The 27,039-nt window shown below is 45.4% G+C and overlaps 1 protein-coding gene across 3 annotated transcripts in view; it reads right to left on the bottom strand.

The window, feature by feature from the left end:
• Positions 1-738: 738 nt before the first annotated feature.
• ZDHHC1 (zinc finger DHHC-type containing 1) overlaps positions 739-27,039 on the bottom strand; it is a 50,242-nt gene continuing 23,941 nt past the window's right edge. For all 3 annotated transcript variants that reach the window (XM_027847453.1, XM_027847466.1, XM_027847463.1), the window contains exons 7-11: positions 26,872-26,969; positions 4,592-4,677; positions 3,427-3,514; positions 2,887-2,992; positions 739-2,347 (exon numbers count right to left, since the gene is read on the bottom strand). In XM_027847453.1, the coding sequence (XP_027703254.1) occupies positions 1,932-2,347; positions 2,887-2,992; positions 3,427-3,514; positions 4,592-4,677; positions 26,872-26,969 (794 nt within the window). In that variant the 3' untranslated portion in view covers positions 739-1,931. The remainder of the gene's footprint in view (positions 2,348-2,886; positions 2,993-3,426; positions 3,515-4,591; positions 4,678-26,871; positions 26,970-27,039) is intronic.

Below are 27,039 nucleotides of genomic sequence, written 5' to 3'. Positions count from 1 at the left end.
TACCCTTTCCTAGTCTCCCTACTCCCTAAGAGCCTGGGTATTTGTGTAGGCAAGCGGGCGCACGGGCGGGGACCAGTCCACGCTTTGATGCTTCTCGCACGCACTACGTCCCGCATGCACTATGGCTCTGCACCGGGGAGCCTCGGCACCAGCCTCCCCTTCTCAGTGCAGTCAGGACTGACAAACGACTTCTCCCAGAGACCAGGAGCCTTTCCCTTTCTTGCAGATCTTCCTACTTTTCCCAGGATTCAGGCGAGTCAAGAATTGCCAGTAAGACCCTACATCACATGGGAAAATCATTCATGCCTCCTTCCACTCCCGTAGCATCCCTGAGGGCCGACTACAGTCGTCTTGATCTATATGTGGCCACTGGACCCAGGTGGCTCCCGAGGAGAGAGGCTGGTGACTTTGCACAGCCCTCCCTCATTTAAATCCAATTCACTTACAAGTCATGACATCACCTTCCTGATGTCATGGGCCTCTTTTAGAAGGAAGGACAAACAACAAAAACAATCCCAAGCATCCCTAAGGTGATTCTGGGATTCTGGACTCTCCCGGATCTAGGTCCTTCCCCCCCCCCCCCCACTCTCAGCATCTCCCAGACCTCCCCCAGGCTCCCCATAATCTTCCCACTCCTTCTATGACAAGCTTTTAGGACATTGTGGGTTGGTCCAGCCCAGGAAAGTTTAGCCCAGGTTAGTCCTGTGGCCAGACTGAGAAAGAAAGCCACAACAAGCATTAGCAAAGACATAAAAAATTTATATTGTGAATCATGATTAATCCACAGAAGGAACGGTGCTGCTGCTGCTCATGATTAAAGGGGGAGGTAGAGCCCCAGGAAAAGGGGAGGAAAGGAGGGTTGAAGTCCCAAGTGCTCACCCACCCCCCAATCCCCTGGGGCACTCCCCTAAAGTGAATTCTGTGCTGTTGTAAGGTGCTGGCAAGCCTGGCTTTCCAGGCAGCAGCTCCTCAGATCTGCCTCCTTTCCTGGGTGCTGCCCCACTGGCCAGTTCCCAAGCAGGCACTGCAGTCTTTTTTAGGAGGTGGAACAGTTCAGGGCCCTGGGGCTCAGCTCTTGGCACTGGGGGAAGGGGTTGCATAGACTGGGGGTGGGGTACAGGAGGGATAGGTAGGTACCTGACTGTGGCGGGGGCATCAGCTTGGAGCCCAGGGGTCCTAGGACTCTCCCGCCCACCTTCCACAAGAGGCCACTCACTCCTTTTGGAGGAGGGCTCTGCTACCCGGTGCAGTCCAGGGAAAAGAGTTACCCACTCGGTGGGACTGGGGAATCACTTTGACCCAAGACTTGGCCTAGGATTCAGATTACCCCCGTAGATCATTTGATGGCAAGCTTTGGCTCGGCCCACAGTCCATTTAGAGGGGAGAGCCAGGAGGCTGGGTAGGTGGCTGGCCCCATCGCCATAACTAGCATGGTACAGCTGGGGCTCTGCCTCATGGCACCCATATCAGGAAACATTCTTCTTCCTGGGGAGTGGCACACTTCTTCACCAACTTGCCTCAAAGTCCTTCTTCAGTGAGGTTGACAACTCCAGGGTCCTGTTGCTGTGGTATCAATGCTTCCAAGGCCTGCCAGGTCTTGTCCACCTCAATCCTTGGAAGGACAACTTTGCAGGAAGGGTCATCCCTCCAGGTACAATCATCCCATTGCTGGGACTACCCTTTAGTCTAGACTGCCACTGAGCCTCTTTCCTGCTCTGACCTCAATCCCAACCTCTCACTCGACTGAATTTGCCTCAGGTTTAATTTCAGCCAGTCAGGCTCAGGCTGGACTCCAAGGGGAGTCACAACTTAAGGAAGAAGGAAAAGACATGGGGCAGGGGCAGGAGGGCGCCACCAGCACCCACCTCTGCCAGGTAGATCAGCAGCAATGCTGGGCGATAGGGAAGGACCTAGGTCATGCTCACCTCTGGTCAGTGCTCCAGATTGGCACCAGCACATTGCCGCTCTCTGGGGGAACCAGGTGGCTCCCCACTGCTTTGGCTCACAAACACAGTGGGCACTTTGGCCGTAAGTTCTAGCTCCTGTTCATAATCCCTGCCCCGAGGGCATCTCTTGCCCAGGCTAGGAGCTTGGGGGAGGTGATGCCGGGGAAGGCCCAGGCCACTGTAAGGGGGTAGGCGGCCACCCTCAGCTGGGGTGCTACTGCCCAGGCGAGTCTGGGCCACAGGGATCTCCTCCATGGACTCCGCTGACTCAGAATGGTAGTCAGCTGGAGGACCAGCCGCCTGGACAGCAGCGTCTGGGCCCAGGAAGACTGGCACAGGGAGGTGAAGGCTGGAGTTGGAGGAGTGAGATGAAGAACTCATGGCACCAGCCTCAGGGAGCTCTGGGGGAAGAGAGAGGGGAAGGTCAGGGAGCTGTGGAGAGGGGCCAGAGTTTGCTCAGGGGGCTCTCCCCACCCTCAGCTCAGAACAGTGCAGACTCAAGAGGGAGGTAGACCCGCCTAAAGGTTCAGCACAGTGGTTAGAGCAAATGTGCCCTTTCCCCACTCTTTGAATTAGGCTGAAATGACCAGGGGTGGTTAGGAAGGAGAAAGGGAGTGGCAGAATGGTTGGGGGGAAGGGCAGAGATGACCTATAAGGGGAGGCAACAGGAACTAGGGGGTAACCTTCCCCAAAAGAAAGTGGGTCTGATCCCATCTCCCTTGAGGATTAAGCAAAAGGAAAAGGCTCGGGCTGGAGCAGGAGTTAAGGAAAATGGAAGTCCCGTGGGCTGTTAGCCTTCTCACTTCCAGGAAGACCACGCTGGCCACTGCTGCCCTTTTCCCCCTCGGCCCAGGGCTAGTGGGGTTCTTTTGCTCTAGATGGGCTGTGAGGGCAGGGCCAGGCCCCTGGGTGAGGGCCCAGGGCAAGGAGGACTTCTTACCAGGGCAGGGGGCTGGCAACCTGGGTCGGGGTGGGGGGCGGCCCTGAGAGTTGTCACTGGCTACCAAGGCCGGCACCTTGTACGCTTTCCTCTTCTTCTTCCTCTTCTGGAAAGGCAAAGAATAAAGAGCCCGAGTGCCCTCCTCCCACCTCCCTCCCATTTCCCTGTGCCCCTCTCTTAAGCTCTCCCATGTTCCTGAAGAGAATGTACAGGGAGGCAGATGGGGAGTTAGGAATATGCCCCACAGCCTCACTGAACTAGGTATCTTTAGGGTTGGGGATCACAGGTTCAAGCAGTAAAGGTGAGGAAGAAAGTCAAGGGTCCCAGGGCTACATCGTGCCCTCAGAAGTAGAAGAGGATGGCAGTGAGCTCCAGGGAAACCAGGACCCAGGGGAGGTGGGGGAGGGACACAGAGTCAGTCTTAACTTGGGTGTCAACTGGGCAGCCCTGGGGGGAAGCCTGGGCCTACGGGGATGGAGTGCCCTGGCCCTGGGGGAAATGCCCAGTTCCTCACAACATGAGGGCACTGCTCATGCCTACCTGTGGCTGGATCTTGGGTGGCAGCACTGGGGTGTCAGGGGAGGAGGGCAGCGTAGGCTCAGCACTGGTGACAAAGAGCGTGGAATGGCTGGAAGCAGAAGGAAGGGGATGGGCATCAAGGCTGGTCCCTTAGTCCTCTTCCCTTTCCCCCACGCCAGTGTGCAGCTGCCTCCCTGAGCTAAGTAAGGGCTTGGGGGGAAGGGGAGCTGGCAAGAAGCCAGTTAGGGGTGGAGGCATTACTAGAGCACTGGCACTGGAGGCAAAGGCAGGATTCCAGTCTTCCCCCTTCGCCTCACTAAATCTCACAAACTCTCTCAGCCTCAGGTTCTTCTGTAAAATGGGATCAATAACCCTTACACTCCCGAGCCCACCGGGTGGTTGTAAGGAAAACTCACAGGGTTGTTGTAAACTTTAAAGCACCATAGAAATGGGAGTTATTATTCCTAATTGTTGTTGCCCAGGATTTCCTTCTGAATAACCCTCCTGAGAGGGTGTAGGGGTGCTAGGGGCTAGGATTTTCTTCAGGACCCTGGAGGACCACCCCCCAGCTGCCCATAGGCACCTCAGACCAAGTTGCGGAGAGAACTATGGCCTCAGAGGTGACCACTCCATTCCAGGATGGAGCCAGGCTGGGCCTTCTCCATTCCTGTCAGCCTTAATTAATGTTCACTCAAGGAAGCATCCCCAGCTCGGAGACCTGCTTGGACCTGCTCTGTTCAGACAGTGTCTCAGGACTCCCTTCCTTGTGAATTCCTCTTCCCTTTAAGCTGACTTGTCCATCCCTGGCTTTCCTATCCAGTACCAGGCCCCAGCCGTACCCTGGACCACAGTGGAGGCTTTATCTCAAAGAATGGAGATGGACCAGGTGGGGTGGCCTTGGGAGATTCCATCCTCCTGGAGACAGCCCCCAGGCCCTGGGCCTGTCTGGGGCCAAGGCTCCTCCCTCCCTCCCTCCCTCCCTCCTCCCAGCATACTGGCTGCTCCCTGGGGAGCTGCTCTGCTAATCTCCTGAGCCACCTCAGGCCAGCTCCGGTTGCCACAAGTAGAGGCCCGCCCCTCCCAGGCTTCAGGGTCCTGGAGCCCCATCTCTCCCTCCCCCTTTCCTTTGCCCTATCCCCCTAAGGGCTCCCAGGGCACGTCAGGGCCCAGACCCCCCACTACTTACTCTCTTTTGGAAGGTGCCACTGCCAAGCCCTCTGCCTGGAGCTCTGAATTGGTGTAACTGAAGCTGCGAACATAGAACTCCACCTCCTAGGGAGGAAGACCAGAGAGGATTAGTGCAGCGAAACTGAGAAGCCAAGAGGGAGAAGAGGGGCTGAGGCCCAAGGCCAGGGCGCCACCCACAAAAGGGTCAGCCCTCCTCAAGTCTGGGGCTGACTTGTGTGTGTTGGGTTGAAAGAAATCTGAGTTTGTGAAGAAAAAACCCAATAATTCCATTAAGCAAATACTCTGCCTCCTTGCCTTCTACTACGTGAGCTTCTGGAGATACAAAGGCAAAATGAAAAAACAATGGCGGGCCTCAAGGAACTTACCTTACCCTGAAGGGAAAGAACAGTGAGAGCAGCAAAGCACAATTCTGACTGGCGCAGGCTGAGGGGGAGTGCTTCAGAAGGGCTGCCTGGGGAGGGGGGAGGAGGGAGTCCTAGGCGAGGGCCAAAGCACGGACTAGGGGATCAGCAGGTAGGCCAACCCGGCCGGAATATGACAGACATGAGGTGGGGAGCTCGAATGTGAACCAGTAAACCAATATATGATTCCGCACCAACATGTGTGTCCTGGTCACCAGTGCTCCAGACTGCAGGGAGGGTCTTGGGCTGGCTCCTGAGGGATTCGAGGAGAGAGGGAAAAGATGGCATTGCAGGAGGAGGAATAACATGAATGAAACCCTGCAGCCTTTCTGATGCTGGTAGGAATAGGATGGGTTTGGTTGATGTTAGGAGACAAACCATTTCTGCCACTTACAATCCTAGCGAGCTGCCTAGGACAGATGGGCAAGTGACTTGCCCAGGGTCACATTGCCAGGACTTGAATCTGCATCTCCCTAGCTTTGAAATCCGCTTTCTATTTACACTTTGACATCCACTGCCTAGTTAATAAGAGACGATATGGACTGAGTCCTTTAAGGTCTGCAAAGCACTCTGCATTCATTCTCTTTTCATCCCCTGCAGGGGGCTCCAGACCTAGAAGGTCACTAGCCTAGGCTAGTGAGACCTGGAGAACTTGAGCTAAAGGTTCATCATGCTCATTATGGACCTGGGTAGATTCTTTCATATCTATATCAATGGCCTGCCCCAGTGTGTTGTGTTTAATTTCTACATTCTTTTATTAATTTTTTTTTGGTAAGGCAGTTGGGATTAAGTGACTTGCCCAGGGTCACACAGCTAGTAAGTATCAAGTGCCTGAGACTGGATTTGAACTCAGACCCTCCTGACTCCAGGGCCAGTGCTTAATTCACTTCGCCACCTAGCTGTTCCATCTACATTCTTTTAAGTAAAAGTACAAAAAATGTACTTGTGTGGCTTGGACACCGTGGAGAAAAACAGTAAAACAGAAAGAGTTCTAGGTTCTAGTTGGTTCTAGGACTGATACCAAAAGACGGTACCAGTCTTTGGGGCTCCCATGGCTTCCCTTCTCCCTGGGCCTTTCTTGACCCTGCCATGGATCAGATGGGTCCTGACATTCAGACTACTGATTGTCCCAAAGGAATGCCTCCAACCCCTACCCTGGCCTTCTCATGACGGGGCCACTGTTTGGCTACTCCCCAGACTCTCATCCATGGGGTCAAGGTGGATGAGGCGCCTTCAACTGTCCACAACTTCTCTCCAAGATTCAGGGTCTGTGAGGCAGCCCCGAGTAGACCAATCTCTGTTGACTTGCTGTGCTGACAGCATTTACCCCAGGATTTCCATGGAGACAAAGGGCATCCTGACTAATGCTGACACAACAGACTGAATTCCGTCTCTAAAACAAGCCAGTGTTTAGGGGCAACATGGACACAAGAACTCCAGAAATATGCTACTGTCTTCCCAGAGGGCCCCTCCTGTGTTCCTGCCTTCCCCTTAGGGGCTCAGCCAGGTAGAAAGGGAGGAGCCTCATATCACAGTCATAGAGACTTGGAGGGGAAAGGGACCTTAGAACGCAGAAAATGAGAAGCAATTGAGCACTAGAACAGAAATGTTAGAACATGTCATGCTTTTCATCACCTCTCAGGAGGTGGGTAGCCTGCTTCATCAGGAGTCTTCTGGAATCATGGTTGGCTTATTGAAGCGATCACTTACTAAGGCTTGTACAGATGTACAACAATACTGTTGTTATTGCATAAACTGTAGAACATAAAATATTGAAAGTTGGAAGAGACCTTAGAACCTAGAACCACAGGATGTTAGGGCTGGAAGGAACTTTGTTTTTGTTGCTTAATTGTATTTTCAGTCATGTCAGACTCTTCATGACTTCATTTGGGGTTTTCTTGGCAGTGATACTGGAGTGGTTTGCCATTTCCTTCTCCAGCTCATTTTACAGATGAGGAAACTGAGGCAAACAGGGTTAAATGACTTGCCCAGGGTCACACAGCTAGTAAATACATGAAGCCGGATTTGAACTCTGGTCTTCCTGACTCCAGGCCCAGCATTCTGTCCACTTCACCACCTACTACTCATGGAAGGAGCATGGAAAAGCTTAAATAAAGAACGTAGAGTGTTGCATTGGAAAGGAACCCTACAGAATTTCAGAACTAGAAGGGACATTAAAACTTTGACTGTCAGAATTCCAAGGGATTCAGCCACGATGCCAGAATGAGAAGGAACTTTAGCACCTTGATTTTACAGAAGAGGAAACAGAGTCAGAGAGGCCACATACTGAGTGGCAGAGGCAGAACCAGACCTCGGGTCTTCTGACATTCATCATACTTTCCACTACAGCATGTTTTCTGGGCCCACGCCTCTGCTGGAGAAAGGGTGGTCACAATAAGGTCACAGTGGTAGAGGGAGCAGCAGCAGGAGGAAGGAGCAGAGCATCAGAGAGGGCCAGTAACACAAGAGCCAACAATGAGGAAGCCAGCTGTCAAACAAACCCAAGGCCTAATGGTCAAAGCTTCATCCATGCCCCCAGCTGCTACGGGGATGGCCCAACCGATGCTTAGAGCAGGTTTAGAACCATCCAAAATGGTCCCTTATGTACATTCATTTTTTTCCTCCCTGAAATCCCAGGAAACTTTAGGATAGCCTCCTCTAGAACCTGATATGCTAGAGGGAAAACCAGAAACCTGACCACCAAGGTGAAGGGCTGGCTTTGAATGCCAGCTCTGCTACTTTCTACCTGTGGAAGCCCAAAGGGAAGTCAATGGGCATCGCCAGGCATCACAGAGAAAGATCCCATTTCTACAAAGGAATTTAGAGTAGTTCTTTTTTTTTACAGTAAAAAATGAGAAGAAAAAAAGAAGCGGCTGTCCATCAATTAGGGAATGGCTAAACAAACTGCGGTATATGAATATAATAATATTGCAACATAAAAAAATGATGAGTATGAAGAAGGGGAGATTTACATGGACTGATCCGGAGCCGAGGAAGCAGAACCAAGAGAACCATTTGCATGACGAGCACAATACGTAAAGGAAAACAACTATGAGACTTTTATCCAAACCAAACGGTCGTGTCCCTCTTGACTTCAGAAGACTGATGGTCCTCCTGAGCTCCTGCTGGCAGACAGCTACTGGACTGCAGGTACAGAATGAAGCCCGGCCAATGTGTGGACTTATCTAGCTCAATTGTGTCACAAGCGAGGGTTCTGTTGTGTGTCTGTGTGGTGGGAAGGGGAGGAATGAGAGAGCTGTCACTGAGAAGACAGCAATGTGAAAAAAAGAAAAAGGAGAATCAATAAAACTTTTTTAAAATGAGAGGCTTAACCAGATAATCTTTAACTCTTCATCAGACTCTAAATCTGTGGTTTTTCTTCCACAGGTCATTCAATCCCAGGTCCCAGGTCTAGCCTGAGCTAGACCAAAATCCCTAGGACTGCAGGTGCTCTGGGTGGGACCCAGTCTTGGCCACACAAACAAGTTTCCAGAGGGCTGGGAGTCATGCTCCTTGGTCAACTGGCATCTGAAGAGTAAGGAACAAACTCCAGCTTTAGCATTTTCACCTCTTGGGGCCTCAGTTTCCTCCCCTGTAGAATCAAAATGCAGGGCTGGATGACCTCGAAGGCCCTTCCAGCTCTAAACCCTATGACTGTATAGAGCAAACCTTGCTAATGCCAGTCATTAAGCATTTATTATCTGCAGGCACTGTGCTAAGTGCCAGGGATACAGAGAGGGAGACAGTCCTTCTTCTTGAGGAGCTCCCAACTGAATGAGGCAGATGACATGCAGACAACTGTGTACAAACAATCTGTATACTCAAGGTAAATCAGAAAAAAAAAGTCAACAGAAGGAAGGCTGCAGAACTAAGAAGGACTGGGAAAGGCTTCCTGTAGAAGGTGGGATTTTAGCTGGGACTTGAAGGGAGTCAGGGAAGGAGAAGATTCCAGGCATGGGGAACGGCCAGAGAAAATGCCTGGAGATGGGAGATGAGAGTCTTGTTCAAGGAACAGCCAGGAGGCCAAAGTCATTGAATTTCACAATATGTTTGGGTGGGGGGTTGGAGGTTGTAAAGTCTAAGAAAATTGGAGAGGTGGGGGAGGGTCAGATATAAAGGTCTTTGTATGTCAGAGGATTTTATATTTGATCCTAGAGGTAACAGGGAGCCATGGGTGACCTAGCTGGACCTGTGCTTTAGGAAAATAACTTTGAATGTTGGATGGATGATGAGCTGGATGGGGAGAGACTCAAGGCAGGCACACCCAACAGCAGGCTATTGTAATAGTCTAGGTGTGAAGTAATGAGGGTCTGCACCAGGGTGGTGGCAGTGTCAGAGGAGAGAAACAACATATGTGAGAGAAGTACTGAAGGTAAAATTGACAGGGCTTGGCAGTAGCATAGGCATAGGAGATGAGAGTGAAGAGTCAAGGATGATACCTAGGTTGGGAAGATGGTGGGGATGGGGTATTCCCCTGCATCCCCATCTTTCTCTTTCAATAGGACTAAGATGTTTCCTCAGTGCCTCTTCCTTAAATCTAAGGGGATTCCAAACTCTTTCATAAATGACTAGGACAAAAGACAAGACCAGAAATCTTCCCTGAGCCCCTGGAAGTGGGCCAAGTTTAACAAGTCAAATCTGCCTATCCATAAAGCATGCCCCAAGCCAGAAGGGGAAGGAACAGCCTTTAACTGGGTCTCGGTTTCCTCATCTGTAAAGTAAGGAGTTTTGGTTGGGATTTTGCTGTTCCATACGAGGCTAGAAAGAAACATGGCAGCAGCTCCCTCGTGTTCTCACTTAGGTCTCTGCATGGAAGAGAAGCCAGAGACGGTGAGGCTAGAAAAGGAACAAACAACCTGAGGACAGGCTAGTCCCATAAGCCTGAGACAGCCCTGATTATGGCTCAGTGGATAGAGCCCTGGACCTGGAGCCAGGAAGACCTGAGTTCAAATCTGGCCTCAGACACTTACTAGCTGGGTGACCCTGGACAAATCCCTTAACTTCTCAAGTGCCACAGTTTACTCATCTGTATGGCTGGGATAATAATAGCACCTCCCTCCCAGGTGGCTGTGAGGATCAAGTGAGATACTACATAGAGCACTTTTCAAATCTTAAAGCCCACTCGATATGCTATTAGTGCTAGCTATATGCAAAAACTTGGAGCTGGCAGAGGCGTTAGAGGAGAAGCTACCTGCCCAAGGTCACAGAGCTGGCTGGGGCAGGGTTGGAATTCAAAGCCAGGTCTTCGGCAGGCACATGGCTCTTTTCATGGTGCTCGGGTCTGGGGAGCCAATGTCTCCTGGGGCAGTCTGTCCCACCTTCCAGCCTAAGCTCACCTGGTACAAAGTCTGTGCCCTCTGGTGCCCAGCACAAGTCACATCATCCAACGTCTCCAGGCTCAGCACTGCTACTTTCTTCAGCTGATGCTCCTGTGAGGATCTTCCTGGCCACTTCCAAGCCATGCCTTCTGGCCATTGTCCCCATCCATCATCCTTACCTCCCTCCTACAGAACCTTGGACCCTACTCCTGGAGCCATTCTGGGCTCTGAGAGATGAGCTTTTGCCTTGTGTTATATCTAACCAGGTCACTACATCATTTCCTAATTTAATCTCCTCCCTATTTTCTGGCTGCCCTTTATATATGTTATCTTCCCCCATTAAAATGTAAACTCCACAGGTCAGGTGAGCAACAACATGAAGGATTCTAGGGATGGGTAACCTGTGGCCTTGAGGCCACATGTGGCCCTCTAGGTCCTCAAGTACAGCCCTTTGACCGAATGCAAACCTCACAGAACAAAACCCCTTAATAAAAGGATTTGTTCTGCAAAACTTGGACTCAGTCAAAAGGCTGCACACAAGGACCTAGAAAGCTACAGGTTCTCCACTCCCGATCTAGACATTTTCTTTTATCCCTATAACCTCTCAAACCTCCCTAAAACAGAAATTATGCACCAAAGATAAAGCAGCTTCAGTATCTCCATAGTCTAGGACAATCAGAATCCAAAAAAAGGTTAAAAAAAATTCCCAAATCCACGAACCTAAGCTCACTGAACCTGAGCTCCCTCAACACCTCTCCCTCCATCTCCCACAGTGAACACCCAAGGACATGACACAGGCTTACCCACTCTACCCTCTGGTCATTTCACCCCCTCCCAGCCAAAGGTGTGGAGACTCTGGCTCCAAGCTGCAGAAATTGGCTGCAAAAGACAGGCAGTACTGCTGCAACCCTTCAGGAACAAAAGCCTGCCAGGAATCACAACCCTGTAGCAAAAGTGTTACAAAGCTCTGAACTGGCAGTGCCAGAATAGACAACCCCATAGAACGAGTGCTGCAAAGCTCTGAACTAGGTCAAAGAATAAAAGAACCACAATGTGAATGGGGTGGGGTTGAGGGGCTATGCAGGTTCCACTAAGCTTGAGAAAAAGAACACAGCATTCAGCTGGGGCCAGTTCTAACCACCCAAAAGCCATCTGAGGCAGAGATCTAGACTAGTAAGCTGTGAATAGTCCTGTGTGGGGGAAGGCTAAGATGATCTAAGATCCAGCCTCCAAAGAAATCACAATCAGAGGTGAGGGAATTATGAAGTGAGAAGTAGGTGAAAGTAAAGGGTGGGGGGAAATAGACTAAATTACCAAAGACTTCAGGAAGAAGAAAACTCAAAAACCTCAAACATAAACAGATGAATCAACAAGGAAAATAGCAACAACAGAAAAAATATGGCCTCCAGATCTAATTAACAAGTTCAGACATCTGTGAATAAATACTACAAAACAAATGAAATGCTCCAATACTTGATGAGACAGAGGACCTTGTGGAATTTGGAAATAAGAAACCACAACAAACTGTTCCTGCATGACTCAGAAGAAAAATGAGAATTATGAAAGCAAAATTTATGTCCTGAACAGCAAAAATATGGGCATATAGAAAAGACTTGAATCTGCAATGGCAAACCTCACCAAAGAAACAAAAGAGAGAGCAATTGATTGGGCATGCAAATACACAGGAGGGAAAAGGCAATCTAAAAGAAGAGAAGTAAAAAACAACATTAAAAGAAAATACACTCACTATGCAGACAAAGCACATGATGCACAGAGACAACCTAAGGATTATAGGTCTTCCAGATGAACACAACAGGACTGAAAAAACCATAACACCATAATGAAGGATATAATAAGAGAACTGCCCTGAACTTCTGAACATAGAAAATGAAATACCAATCAAAAGAATTCATGGATTGCCTCTTGGAAAAAAAATCAAGGCTACAAATTCCAAGACACATAGTGCCTAATTTAACAATGAAATTCAGAAATAAGTTCTGCAAGTGATCAGAAGTAAGACCTTCAAATACAAAGGAAAGGAAATTTGAGTAACATAAGACTATTCCGTAACCACTAGAAAAACAAAGAGCAATGGAATTCAGCATGCAGCTCATGGTTACCTACCCTGAAAATCTGAGCTTAACCACACATGAAAGAAGATGGATAAATATTCAATAATAAAGAGATATTTAAAACATCTTTTACTCAATCATCTTGGCTCCGCGCCCCTCCTCCCCCAGAAACATCTTTGGAAAGAAAACCAGAACTGAAGAGATGATTTGCTTCTTGAATAACCCAAACAACAGAAATGCAGAGGAAGTGAATAAATGCAATAGCCAAGGATAGCAAGAGTTATAGAGCAACTGCAGAAGAAGCCAGTGAGAGGTTTCTTTCTAAATGTACACAAGGAGATGGGTGAAGATAGAAATCTGGTAGAGGTAACAGTGAAGAGGCAGACAGAGAGCATTATGGACAGAACCTAGAAACACTCTGCCTATAGGTGAATCAATGTTTTTCTGTGGCACTACATTACAACATCTGGGAAGGTACATGAAAGCAGGGAGGGGACCAGGGAGATAGGAATGTGTGAGGTGCAGGAGTCAAATCAAGGGCTCTGAGAGGAAGGTGACCCCTGTGGTCTCAGAAAGAGAAGAGCAGGTGGGGAGGAAGAGGGGAGGATTGAACAGAGGAAAAGGAGGCCTACTTTGGTGGTAGAAGAGGTTCCACTGATAAATGCTCCTAGGGATAAAGAAAGATTGTCTGTGAAGAGAGACAGGGACCTTACATATGCCGGGTGTGACCTGGGGGATTTTATATTTGAAAATCTGTTCACCTTACTTGGGAGGAGGGGGAGAATTGGAACTCCAAGGGACAACTGGCACCTGGGGAGTGGGAGAATAGGGATCCAGGGAGATTGTGAAGCAAATGTGGAAAGCAGGGGAGGGTATAAGATCAGTGGAGGGCTACATAACCAGGGACATGGTGAAGGAAGGCTCCTACCATGAGGCAGTGTCCTCTCTGACATCTGCAATAACTGGCATTGTTCTGTGAGCGAGACACATGGAAAAGGAGAATCAGTGGGGCAAGCCCTACAAGGCAATGACAGAAACCACTTAGAGGGGAGATCCTAGACTGGATACCTTGGAACCTTTGAATGTGTGAGGAACACAGAGAAAAGAGAGAGACAATGATAGGGGTCACGAATCAGAGAATGAGGGTCTAGAGTAGACAGAAAGAAAATGGATAATGAAGAGAGAAAGAAATCCTTTATGGAAAGGAGTACAAAAAATCAAACTTAAAAAACTCATGTACAGGACTAGCTAAAGGGGAGGAGAGGAAGGGGGAATATACATCTAACCAGATAAAAGCAGGAGAGAAAAAGGAACTAATAAGCAAAACCCCAAAGGGAAAGGGGTAACAAGTGAGAAAGGAGGGGATCAGGGGTAAGGGGAAGAGAGTCAGGGGGAACACAGCCACCTTAAAAAAAAAAAGATTAAGGTAAAGCAACTGAAGGAACATAGTACTGTATTTATAGAAAAAGCGGGTAGGAAATCATAACTTGAAAAAAATAATATTAGAGATAGATGTAGGAAAATAGAAACCTGACTCTCATAACTTTAAATATGGATGCATTAAATAATCAAAAAAAGTGAAAGACTGGATAAGAAAACAAAACCCTATAATCTACTGCTTACAAGAAACACATTTAAAAACAAAAGGCATATACAAAATAAAACTGAAGGCATAGAAAAAAATTTACTATGCATCAAGTGAATCCAAAAAAAGCAGGAGTTGCAATCATGCTATTTGACAAAGCAAAAACAAATATTCAAAAAATAAAAAGCAATAAATAAGGAAACTATATTGTGCATTGACACCCTTATCAATAATAAATGTATATGCTTCAAATGCATTAGCATCCAAATTCATTAAAAAAATTATCTGAGCAACAAAACATAGATAATAACACAACAGTTATAGAAGACTTCAAATTCCCCCTCTCAGTTTTGGATAAGTATAACAGAAAGATAAATAAAAAAGAAAATATGGAACTGAAAAAATTCCTGGAAAAACTAGAGTTAAATGACTTATGGCAACTTCTAAATGAGACAGCAAAAGAATATACATATTTCTCAGCATCACATGGAACTTTTATAAAAACAGACCATGTGCTAGGGCACAAACATATTGCAAACAAATGGAAAAAGGCAGAAATAGTTCATAGATCCTTTACAGACCATAATGCAATAAAAATAATAATTGATTCAAGGAACATAAACAAAAGACACAAACCCAAATGGAGACTTAACAATGAAATCCAGAATAATGAGTGGGTCAAAAAACAAATAAGAGAAACAACTCATAACTATGTGAAAAAAGATAACGAGGAAACAACATACCAAAATTTTGGGGATGTGGCTAAAGTAGTCCTCAGGGGAAAAATCATAACCTTTCAAATATACATTAACAAAATAGAAAAAGAGAGGATTAATAAATTGGATATTTATTTTAAAAAATTAGAAAGCTGGGGCAGCTAGGTGTCGCAGTGGATAGAGCACTGGCCCTGAAGTCAGGAAGACCTGAGTTCAAATCCAGCCTCAGACCAAACACTTGACACTTACTGGCTGTGTGACCCTGGGCAAGTCACTTAACCCCAACTGCCTAAAATAAATTAATTAATTAATTAAAATTAAAATTAAAAAAAAATTAGAAAGCCAACAAACAAACCTAAAATAATCACAAGAGGAGATGTTTAAAAATAGAGGAGAAATACATAAAGTAGAAACAAAAAGCCCATAGAAATGATAAATAAAACTATAAGCTGATTCTCTGAAAAGACTAATAAAATAGAAAAACTCTTAGCTAATCTGATTAAAAATAAGACAGCAGAAAATCAAATAAAATAGTAAATGAGCAAGATAAAATCACAGCATAACTAGAAGAAATAAAAAGAATAATCAGAACATATTGTGCATAGTTATATGTAACAAAACTGAAAACACAAAAGAAATAGAGGAATACCTTCAAAAATATAAAATAATCAAATTATCAGAGGATTAGACAGAGATCTTAAATAACTCAATCTCAGAAAATTTCCTTTTCAGAAAATTTTCCATTTCCAGATCTAGCAGCAAAAGAAATATCACAGTGGGGGGGGGGGACCCCCAAAACTCCTGAATGTGGTGAATTTGAAGAATTCTATCAAACTTTTAAAAAATAGTACCTGTACTTCTCAAATTATTCTCAAAAATTTAAAAGAAAGCATCCTATCAGAATCCTTTTATGAGACAAATATAGTCCTAACACATAAAATGGAAAGATAAAACACAGAAAGAAAACTTTAGGCCAGTATTATTAATGAATATTGACTCAAAAACTTTAAATAAAATCCTATCAAACAGACTACAGAGATTTATCTAAGAAATCATTCACTATCATCAAGTGAGATTTGTACCAGGAATGCAAGAAATGTAATGTCTAACATTAGGATAAGAATATAATTAATCAAATTAAAAACCTAAATATCCAAAACCACACAATCATCTCAAGACATGCAAAAAAAAGCCTTTGACAAAGTACAACACTTTTATGCTAAAAGTCCTACAAAGTATAAGTATAGAAAGATCTTTTTTAAGACATCATAAAAAGCATCTATCTAAAAACAGAAGTGAGCATCATATGCAATGGGAACACACTAGAACCTTTTCTAGTAAGTATGCGTGTAAAGCATCTCATCTCGGCGCCTTTGTATTGGCTGTCTCTTATGCTTGGAATGCCCTACTCCTTCAAGTTTTGCCTCTGAATTTTCCTAGTTTCCTTCAAGACTCAAATCAAATCCCACCTTCTACAGGCCTTTCTCAGAAATTATTTTATGTATTTAAAAACCTTATTACAACAAGAAGGGAGTTCACAGGCTTCACCAGACTGTCAGCAGAGTCCAAGATACAAAAAAGGTTAAGAACCTGATCTACATATATCTTCTATGCAGCTGGTTATTTATATGTTGTCTCCCTGATTAAAATTTAAGTCCCTTAAGGGCAAAAACTGTTTTTGTCTTTCTTCGTATCTCCAGTGCTTAATATAGTGCCTCACACATGAGGCTTAATAAACGTTTACTTATGCCCAAAGGGCTATCAAATTGTGCATACCCTTTGACCCAGCAATACCACAACTAGTCTGTATCCCAAAGAAATTAAAAAAAAAAAAGACATATATGTACAAAAATATCTATAGCAGCTCTTCTTGTAATAGCAAAGAACTGGAAATTGAAGGGAAGCCCATCAATTGGGGAATGGCTGAATAAGTTGTGGTATATGATTGTGATGGAATACTATTGTACTGTAAGAAATGACAAGAAGGATGATTTCAGAAAAAAACCTGGAAAGACTTACATGAACTGATGCAAAGAGAAATGAGTAGAACCAGGAGAACATTATACACAGTAACAATGATATTATAAGGATGATCAACTGTGAAAGACTTGATTATTCTGATCAATACAATAATCCAAGACAATTCTAAATGATCCATTATGAAAAATGCTATCCACCTTCAGAGACAGCAGTAATGGCGTCTGAATGCAGACTGAAGCATACTATTTTGTACTTTATTTTTTTGTGGGGTTTTTTGTTTGGTTTTGGTCTGTGTTTTCTTTCACAACATGACTAAGATAGAAATATGTTTTGCATGACTGCACGTATATAAGCTATATTAAATGGTTTACCTCAGGGAGGTGGGAGGGGCAAGAGGGAGGGAGAGAATTTGGAACTCAAAGTTTTTAAAAACGAATGTAAAAACTGTTTTTACATGTAATTGGAAAAAACAAAATATTAAAAAGAAAAAAATTAATAAAAGTTTACTGATGGTCTTCACAGGATTATTTAGAGGATCAAAGGAGATAATGTGTGCAAAGCACTTAGAATACCTTGAAGTGCCATATAAATGTTAACTCTTGTTATTACTGCATCATCCTGGAAGCTGGGCCTCTCTTAATCTAGCCCAAGATCCCATTAACCTTTTTTGGGATGCTGCCTCGCACTGCTGACTCACAGTAAGTTGGCAGTTCACTAAGACCTCCAGAGCTTCAGATTCCACCTCCAAGACAGGGTGTCCCCAAATTCTTAGTACAGATTTAAGCTTTCGGAGACATCACTAGGTGAATGACCGTGGATCTCTCCAGTTATTGTCGTTCAGTCATTTCAGTCCTGTCTGACTCTTCGTGACCTCATTTGGGGTTTTCTTGGCAAAGATATTGTAGTGGCTTGCCATTTCCTTCTCCAGCTCATTTTTACAGAGGAGGAACTGAGGCAAACAGGGTGAAGTGACTTGCCCAGGGTCACCCAGCTAGTAAGTGTCTGGGGGCAGATTTGAACCCAGGAAGGTGAGCCTTCCTGACTCCAGGCCCAGCACTCCATGCACCCAGCTGCCAAGTGCCTCTCCAACCTTCAGTCTAATCATTTGCACAGCATCTACTTTACAGGGCTGTTGTGAGGATCCAGTGAGATACTGATGCATGTAAAGTGCTTCTCAAACCTCAAGAGGACTTCTGTCTCATTTGGGCTGACGAGGGCTCAAGCTCCTGAGGGAATGCGGTTACCTAAAACCAGCCCTCCCTATTCTCACGAGATGGCGTCACTGAAGCAGCTCAGTCACGTAAAGAGATCACCAGCCCTGGGTAAACCAGGCATCACCCATCATTCCAGGCTTCCAGCCTGAGTGCCTGCTCTGTAACCATGCTGAGGGCAAGCCCTGACAACTCTCTGAAGAGGAGCTTGGCGCACCCTGCCCTTAGAAATGTCATGTCTGAGAGGATCCAGCTCAGCCCATTCAAGTCTAGACAAGGATAAGGGCAAGATGGCGGATGTGGGCAAGACCCAATCATCCTAGCCATCTCCTGTCCCCAAGCTAGGGGAAGGGAGGGGGCACACTTGCTACAGGATTCAGCTGCCAGAACCATGGAGGTGGCCTCTCAGAAGTCTCTTGGGGAGAGGGAGGGAGAAACTGACATGACCCTCTGCATTACTACCCCAAGGCAGCAGGAAAAGTGGTAATGGTCTTTGCTCCCTAGTGCGTTCCCCGGCCACACCTCTGATACAAATCTCATTCTGATCCCAGACAAAACACTAGGGAGAATTGAGAAGCTCTTCCACACCATCACGAGGTGGACCCTTCAGCTTGATACTTCACGGGAGACCTTAACGAAATCCTGTTTGGCCCCAGTGGTCTCCTCCTCTCCACTTGATGGTCCAGGAGAAGCTGGGTCTCCCTCTCCACTCTCACTGCCTTTCCTCCCTTCCTAGTCTTCATTACCTGATTTCCCCACCTCCAGTCTGGTTCTGTTCCCACCCTGCAGACCATGGCACATGCTCCTTTCAACCTATCACTCCCACAGGAAAACAGCCCTTCTTGGCTCCCCACCATCTGCAAGACAAAGTCCCACTTTGTCAAAGCCTTCCACGATCTGGCCCTAGCCTTATCCACAACTCCTGAACTCCTTCCAAACAGACTGCTCACCATGACCCGAGTGGTCTTCTATTTTCCTACTCCCATATTTTTGAACTCTCTTACCCCTTCTCCTGAAATGCCCTACTCTTCTCTGACCATGGAAATTCCTATCACCTTTTCAGCTACAGATCTTCCAGGAAACTCTGACCCTCTCTACCCGTAATGATTTCTTCCTCCTCTAATCTCTTACATCACTAATTGTCAATACCTCTCATCTGGCCTTGTCTTGTGAGTTATTTGTTCATGTGTGTAAGCCGTCTCTTCGACCTGACTACAAATCCCTTAAAAGCAGAGAACATATCTCACACTTCTTTACACTCTCCAGAGGCCTAGTACATAGTTGGTGCTCAACATATTTTTGCTCATTGAGAGAGTGTGTGGTAGTGAAATAGCAATGAACTTGTGTCAGGGGACTTGGGTTCCAATCCAAGCTCTGACTCCATTATGGAATGGATGATGAGGGGTGAGCATATTTCCTCAACAAAGATGTTCTCTGAAGTTTGGATTCAGTCAAAGGGCTGCACTTGAGGACCTAGAAGGCCACATGGGCCCCACGCCTGGTCTAAACCATATGGTCATCTACAATCCCAGAGTAGAATAAACTAAGAAAACAGGACAGGCAAATCTTTATGTTGGGACTGCATCTGAACATGGTGATATGGAGGGAGCAGGGCTGGCTTCTGCTCTCAATAAGGTTGGTTTAACAATCACAGCAAAAACACGAAGATAGCCCTTTGACCCAGCAATAGCACTTCTAGGGTTATATCCCAAAGAGATCACACAAATGGGAAAAGGACCCACATGTACAAAAATATTCATGGCAGCTCTTTTTGTGTTGGAAAAGAATTGGAAATTGAGAGGATACCCATCAATTGGGGAATGACTGAGCAAGTTGCGGCATATGAATGTGATGGAACACTATTGCGCTATAAGAAGTGATGAACAGGCTGACTTCAGAAAAACCTGAAAAGACTTGTGTGGTCTGATGCTGAGTGAAGTGAGCAGAACCAAGAGAACGTTGTGTGATGACCAATATTGATAAACTTAACTCTTCCCGGCAATACATGGATCTAAGACATCTCTAGAGGCCTTGTGATGGAAAATGCTATCCACATCAAAAGAAAGAACTATGGAAGGTGAATTGCTATTTTTTTTTCTCTTCTGTTGAGTTTTGTTTCCTCTTCTGATGGTTCCTCCTATTGGTTTTAATTTTTACTTACATCACTAATGTGAAAATATGTTTAATATGAATGTAAATGTATAGCCTATATCAGGTTGTGTACCGTCTTGAGGAAGGTGGTGGGGAGGAAGGGGGAGAAAAATTTTAAACTCAAAAGCATATGGAAGTGATTACTGATAAATCAAAATAAATTAATAAAAAAAAAAAACAACAAAGATAGGAAGACAGTCTGCATCATAACACCAGTTTCATGAGCAGATCCATCACTGCAGAAAGGAGAGTAAGGAGAACCGGGGTCTTTTGGCACATGGAAGCAGACGAGGAAAAGAGGGCACTCGTGGGGTGCAGAAGGTGTGGCCCACAGCACAACACACTCACTTATGCTACGGTATTTAGAGTAGCCGCAGAGCAAGATCAATCTTAAATCAGACTGGCCTATATGTGATGCAGAGAGTGGGGCAAGAAAGAAGATAGTTGAGGGTGAGGGTCTGCTGCTGAGGCCTGAATCTTTTTGTGTCTATTGGGAGTGACTGGGAGCATTCACAGAAAGAATGACTATAGACTCCTAGGGCAGGGGATAGAGACTGCTTTGTTTTTGCCTTTTGCCCCCCAGAAACTCAGAACACAGTAAACACTTAACAAATGTTGGTTGAATTGAATTATATGTCAGCACAGGGTCATAGCTTGTGTTGCTCTAGAATCTGCATAGAATTAATGAGAATTAGAGGATAGGAGATGATGAAGCTTTGTTTCAGATGCAGCTGAGGTCTGCTTAGCTGAATTATATGAACCAAACTTACTCCTCAGAGAAGGGGCAGACATCAGGAATATGATAGCCAAACTCCTCCCTACCTCAGATGGATGCATTTCTGAGGCTGATCAATAAGGCTGTGTTTGAAACCACTGGCTCCAAAAATACCATTTTTTTGGTTGTTGTTAAGCATAGATGGGTTTGGGTAAATTCCAACCACAGATAGCTAGAGGGTGGCCTAACTCCTGTTAGGGGATGCTGCCTGTCCTAAGCCCAGAGAAGTGATACTAGTGAGCTGATGCCAGTAGGGCGTTTTTTGAAGAGGGGGTTTTCCCAGAGTGGGAGGTGGATGATAATCAGGCTATCTCTGTGAGACCAATTTCCCAAGCTCTCCTCTGAACTATCCCTATCTTATGTAGCAGATGTGCTTCAAAACCTGCTTCATCACTTGCCCAATGGCCTGCACAAACTCTACTGGCAGCCAGAGGACTCCCTGATTTGAAGATAGAATAACCTCCCTTTCCCAGCTTTTCCAGTGGGGCTAGAAAGGTTCAGTTCATCAAAAATCCTTCTAGTTTCTGCCTTTGGTGGCAAAGAATCATGGAATACTGAACCTGGAAAGGATCATAGAATATGAAGGCTACAGCATATAATACTGAAGCTGGGAGAGACCTCAGAACATGGACTGTTAGAGCTGAGACGGGCTTTAGGACAGCAGAGTGCTAGGATCTTGGGGAGCAGAGGGCTAGAAGCACAAGGGACCTCAGGATGTAGAGGGCTAGAACCAAGAGAAGCCTTGGGGAGCAGAGGGCTGAGACCTCGAGGTGCAGAGGGCTAGAACCATGAGGGACTTAGGAGATGGAATCTTGGAGCTAACAGAAAGAACCATCAGAACTGAAAGAGCTGTGAGAGTTCATCTAGTACGAAGCACTTTCAAAGACAAGGAAGCTGGGGACTAGAGGAGCAGTAAATGGTAGGCCTGGAATTGACTCCAGCCTAGAATTCTTCACTACACTACCCTGAAGAAAAAGATCATAACCAGAACAAACATTGACAGTGTGCTTTACAGTTCAGTGGTGGCAGGTACGCTGATCTGCGTCTGCTTTCCTCTCAAGGAAGACAGGCAGGCAATCATGTCCAGGAGCCACGTAGCTGGTAGTGAGCCCACTACTAGCTAGGGCTTTTTGTGTGCTTCCACTTACACAACAGGGTTAGTGATACTTAGGGACTATTATTTGTCTGTAACATGGGCCTAGATGATGCATTTTCTTGGTGGGTAGGAAGTCTTATTCCTTCCACCCTGAGAACAGAAGACCTGTTGTAAGTTAGAGGTGGGAAATCTGGGGAGACAAGACCTTCCCTAGGCAAGTTAACAGTATTATTTAGTGGTGGGTCAACCTCAGCTTGTGTGCAGAGAGAGGGAGGCTGCAGAGGCTGCTCAGAGAGCCTGGGCCTCCTAGCCTGTTTGTGTTTGTATCTGGTTGCTATGAGGGGGAGCTTGAAGAATCTGGTGGGTTAGCATTTCTCATGACAACTTAACTGGGCATCTTCTCAGCTTTATTACTCCCTGAGGGGATCCGTGGAACACAGGCATTCAGGACTCCCTCACCCCACACTCCCCTGGCTTCTGGCCCCAAATGTGCTCTGACTTCCAGAAAGCACCCAGACATGGGAATGGGAACAAGGCTGGCCTACAACACCCTACACACATTTCTATCTGGCCAGGCTGGGGGTGGGGGTGGCAGGAGGGAGGAGAGAGGGGAGAAGGGAACAGCTGTGTGTGGATTCTCCAGCTGGAAACTCCACCTCCAGCTCCAGAAAAGACTCCCAGGCTCTCTGGGGACTATCTGTTGTTCATTTCAATGCTTTAACTCTTCCTGCCCCAGCTGGCTGGTTTGGAGGAAAGGTAAATGGCCATGAGGAATTCAGCCAGAGACCAACTATAGCCATCGTTCTGGGGAGCAGGCTGAACTCCTGGGGTATTCAGCCCCTTCAAATCCCCACAGTCTTTAGTTACCTTTCCTGGCTTCAGCTTGGAGAAAATTCTGAGACTGGAGGCCCAATGCTTGTCCTGTGAGGGTTCAGAAGACAGACACTGTATGGCAAACCGGGTACATCATTGCATTTAGAATCAAGAGGATCGGGGCTCAAATCATGGCTCTACTGCCGGCTACCTGGATGACCCTGGGTAAGTCATTTCTGGCCCTCTGTTTCCTCATTCATAAAAAAAGAGCACTGAACTAGATGACTTCTCAGGTTGTTTCCAGCTTTAATATTCTATGAATTTAGGAAACTATACAACTACAGAATGTTGGAACTAATCAGGACCTGTAGAGATCATGGAGCTCAAATACCCCCATTTTACAGAGAAAGAAACAGAGACCAAACAGGGTACCAACATCTGCCCAGGCTCCCAGCATCAGTTAGCAAATGAGACAAAATCCAAGGCTCCCCACCTCCTAGGTCTAGTGACTCTGCTGACTCTGGAGCTCAGGAGCACTGTCACCTCCCAGTGGATTCTGAGTAAGTCATCAACATCAGTGATGGCATGATGCAGTGGAAAGACCTTTAGACCTGGGGCTGTGGGGAGAGCCTTGTTTCCCCATCTGTAAAATGGGGATGATCCTACTCATGAAATAAAACTGAAAGTACTATAGAATTACAATTACTACCCATACCCACCTTGAGCTCCCTCCCACTTTCTCCAATTTAAGATTATTTCTTACACTTCTATTGTCATAGTTAATGGAATGTCAAATAAAGACTCAAAACAGCAACACTCTCCAAATTCTAGAGATCAAGCTCTCTGCATTCTTAGATATACTCTCTGCTTTTCCCTGAACCTCAAGGGTCCCCTCAAGGTCATGGCAATCTTTAGAAATGAGCCCTACATAGCTGGACGAAGGCATTCCGGGTATTCATGCCCCCAGGCCGCAATGTCTGATGCTGCTGCCATCATTCTCCTGATTACCTCTGCTGCGCTTTCTTGGGCTTCCCCATTCCTTTCTCATAGCCCCAACCTGCCCCACTTCCTAGTTCTTACACTTCATACCTCCTGGCATTGTGCTGAAAGCCCTGGCTATGTCTGGTGAACAAGAACTGTCTTTAGTCTGGGGCAGATCCCAACAAGACTCCAAGATTACAGAATCACGGAATCTCCGAGCTAGAAGGACCTCGGGTCATCCGATCCAGATCCTACATGAAGCAGGAATCTTCTCTACAACGTCAATAAGGTGGTTTCTCAACCTCTTCTTGAATAAATACATCCAGTGACAATGAATTCATTATTTCCTAAGTAATGCCATCCAACTATTAAACAGCTCTAATTGTTAGTAAGTGCCTTCTTCTCCTGACCTTTCCACTCGCTGGCCCTAGCTCTTCCCTCTGAAGCCCAGCAGAAAACATTCAATCCTCTTTCACACGATGGTCCCTTCAGCTAACTTAAAGATGGCGTACCTTAAATTCTGCTCCCCTATACCTTTCCCCTCCCCACCAACAATTTTCTTTTCTTTGGGCTAAACATCACTTGAGTTCCCTCAACCAACACACAGATGACTCTATTTCAAGTCATCTCATTACCCTGGATGTTTTTTTCTAGAGGTATTCCAGCCTGTTGACACCCTCTTACAATGAGATGCCTGGAAATGACAAAATGCTTTAGCGGTAACAGGACTATCAAACTTTAGTCTGAACACAAGACCTCTATTATTAAATCACCATAAGACAGATTAGCTTTATTGGCTCCCATGTCTCTCTGCTGACTAACATTGAGCTTTTAGCCAATTAACACACTTTAGTCTTCTTCCAAACCCCATGGACACTTGCTCAGCTATAACTCCCTCATCTTTAGTTAGTACAGTTGATTTTTTCACCCTAAGATTAGAATTTTACATTTATCCCTATTAAATTTAATGTTGTTAAATTCAATCAGTACCCAGTCACCAAGTCTGACTCTCTAAGCAGCAAGGCACTCCTAAAAGTTCATAGGATCAAACCACCAAAGGGATACTTCACAGAGCCAGACAAAATAATAACAAAATTCACTCAGAGGAATAAGAGACAGAATACCCAGAAAAAAAATGAAAAATGGTAAGAATGAAAGAGGAATAGTACTTCTAGACGACCACCACCCATATTACAAAATAATAATCATCAAAACTTTGTTACTGTCTAAAAAAAAAATGGAATAAACTATACAAGGATGAAACAGAAATAACAATTCAATAACAGTATTTGACAAACATAAAAACAAATTTTTATGGAAAAAATTTAGGGAAGAATTCTCTAACAAGAATTTCTGGGAAAACTGTAAAGTAATCTGTCATAAATTAGGCTTATGCCAATAATGTTATGCCACACAACAAATTCAAAATGGATATGTAATCTCAATATTAAAGATCATACCATAAAAAAATTTGGGAGAAGCAACTCATATATAATATCTTTCATAGGTATGACTAGAAGGTAAATTCTTATCTGAACATAGGACAGAGGGTGATTAAAAATATTAATAACTTTTTATTATGTGAAATTGAAAAGCTTTCACACGAACAAAATTTAATGCAAATACTGCAGGTAAGAAGGTAAGTAGTTGACAATGAAAACATTCTTGTATCAAATATCTCTGACAAGGGTCTAATATCCAAGATATTTGTTGTTGTTTAATTGTGTTGGACTCTTTGTGACCCCATTTTTGGGGGTTTTCTTGGCAGAGATACTAGAATGGTTTGCCGTTTCCTTCTCCAGCTCATTTTATACATGAGGAAACTGAGGCAAACAAGGTGAAGTGACTTGCCCAGGGTCACTCAGGAAGATGAGTCTTTCTGATTCCAGGCCTGGCATTCTATCCACAGTGCCACTTCGCTGTCCCTCCGAGATATACAGATAAGTAAGAAACATAAGGCCAAAGACAATTCCCCAAAAGACAGACTGTCAAAGGAAAAGCACAAACAGTGCTCAAAAGAACCACAAACTATTAACAAGTGCATGATAGAATGCCCTAAAATCACTAATATTAAGAAAATGCAAATTAAAAAGAACTCTGAGGTTTCACTTCAAACCCAACAAACTAGCACAAATAATAAATGGTGGGAATTGTCAATTCTGGAGGTTGTTGCAGAAAGCCAAGCTCACTAATGCACTGCTGATCAAGCTATGAACTGGTCCAACCGGTCTGGAAAGCAATTCAAAGAGAATGACTAAAAGATCCATGTCCTTTGACCTAGAGATCTATTGCTAGAAATATACCCAAAGGAGGTCAATGGCAAAAAGAAAGGCCCCACACACAACAAAATATTTATAGCAGCACTTTTTGTGGCAGCAAAGAAATGGAAACAAAGTGGATGCCCATTGAGCCTGGGAAGTAGCTAAACAAATGGAGGTCCATGAATGTAGCTGAATATCACTGTGCTGTAAGAAGTGTTAAATGTGATGAAGACAGAGATAGGAAGACACATGAACTGATGCAAAATGAAATAAGCAGAACTTTGAAAACAAAACGCCCAGTGACTACAGCAACATAAATAGAAAGAACGACTACAACAAAATAATCAAAACTGAAGGCCATGAAATTATAACGACCAAGCTTAGTCAGGCCCAGAGAAGAAATGGAAGAAGGCCCTTCTTTCCACTTTTTTGTTGTTGCAGAAGTAGGGGACTATGGATGCGAAACACCACAGATATCAGATGCCTTTTCTGACATGTTGGTTTTACCTTTCCTCCCCGCCCCCCTTCTTTTTATTCCTTATTAGAAGGAATGATTCTCTGGGAAGGGCACAGGAAAGGGACACACTGGGAAATGTAGGTGATAAAAAAACAAAACATATCAACAAAATGTATTTTAAAATTTTAAGAGTTGTTAGGACCATAAATCTTGAACTAGAAAGGATTTCTGAGGGCATCAAACCCAATCCCTTACTTTTATAAATAAAGAAACTGAGGCCTATGGCAAGTAAATAACTTAGCATCATAGACGAAATCTGTACCCAAGCCTTTGAATTTGGCCACAGGAATGAGAAGCAGATCTTCCTCCTGACCCCTTCCCTACCCCACAATCCCCCCAGCCCAGCCCCTTCCCTGCATTCTACCAGTGCTCCTCATACTTCCTTACTGAGCCACGTGTACCTGAATGGGCTGCATCTTCAGTTCCTTTTGGGTCTCCTTCACCTCCTTTGGGGGCCGCTGCTGCACGATGTACTCATAGGTGGTTAGTTTGTGCCATACTGGAGAAGTGGGACAGGAGAGACACTTCACTGAGGGCCCAGGATAAGCCTGTTGGCTCCCTCCCTATTA

The sequence above is a fragment of the Vombatus ursinus genome, unplaced genomic scaffold (assembly GCF_900497805.2).
Source record: "Vombatus ursinus unplaced genomic scaffold, bare-nosed wombat genome assembly UNPS02005286.1, whole genome shotgun sequence".
Classification (NCBI taxonomy): Eukaryota; Metazoa; Chordata; class Mammalia; order Diprotodontia; family Vombatidae; genus Vombatus; species Vombatus ursinus.
The sequence above is the reverse complement of the archived record's forward strand: the minus strand, read 5'-3'. Positions and strand labels throughout refer to the sequence as shown.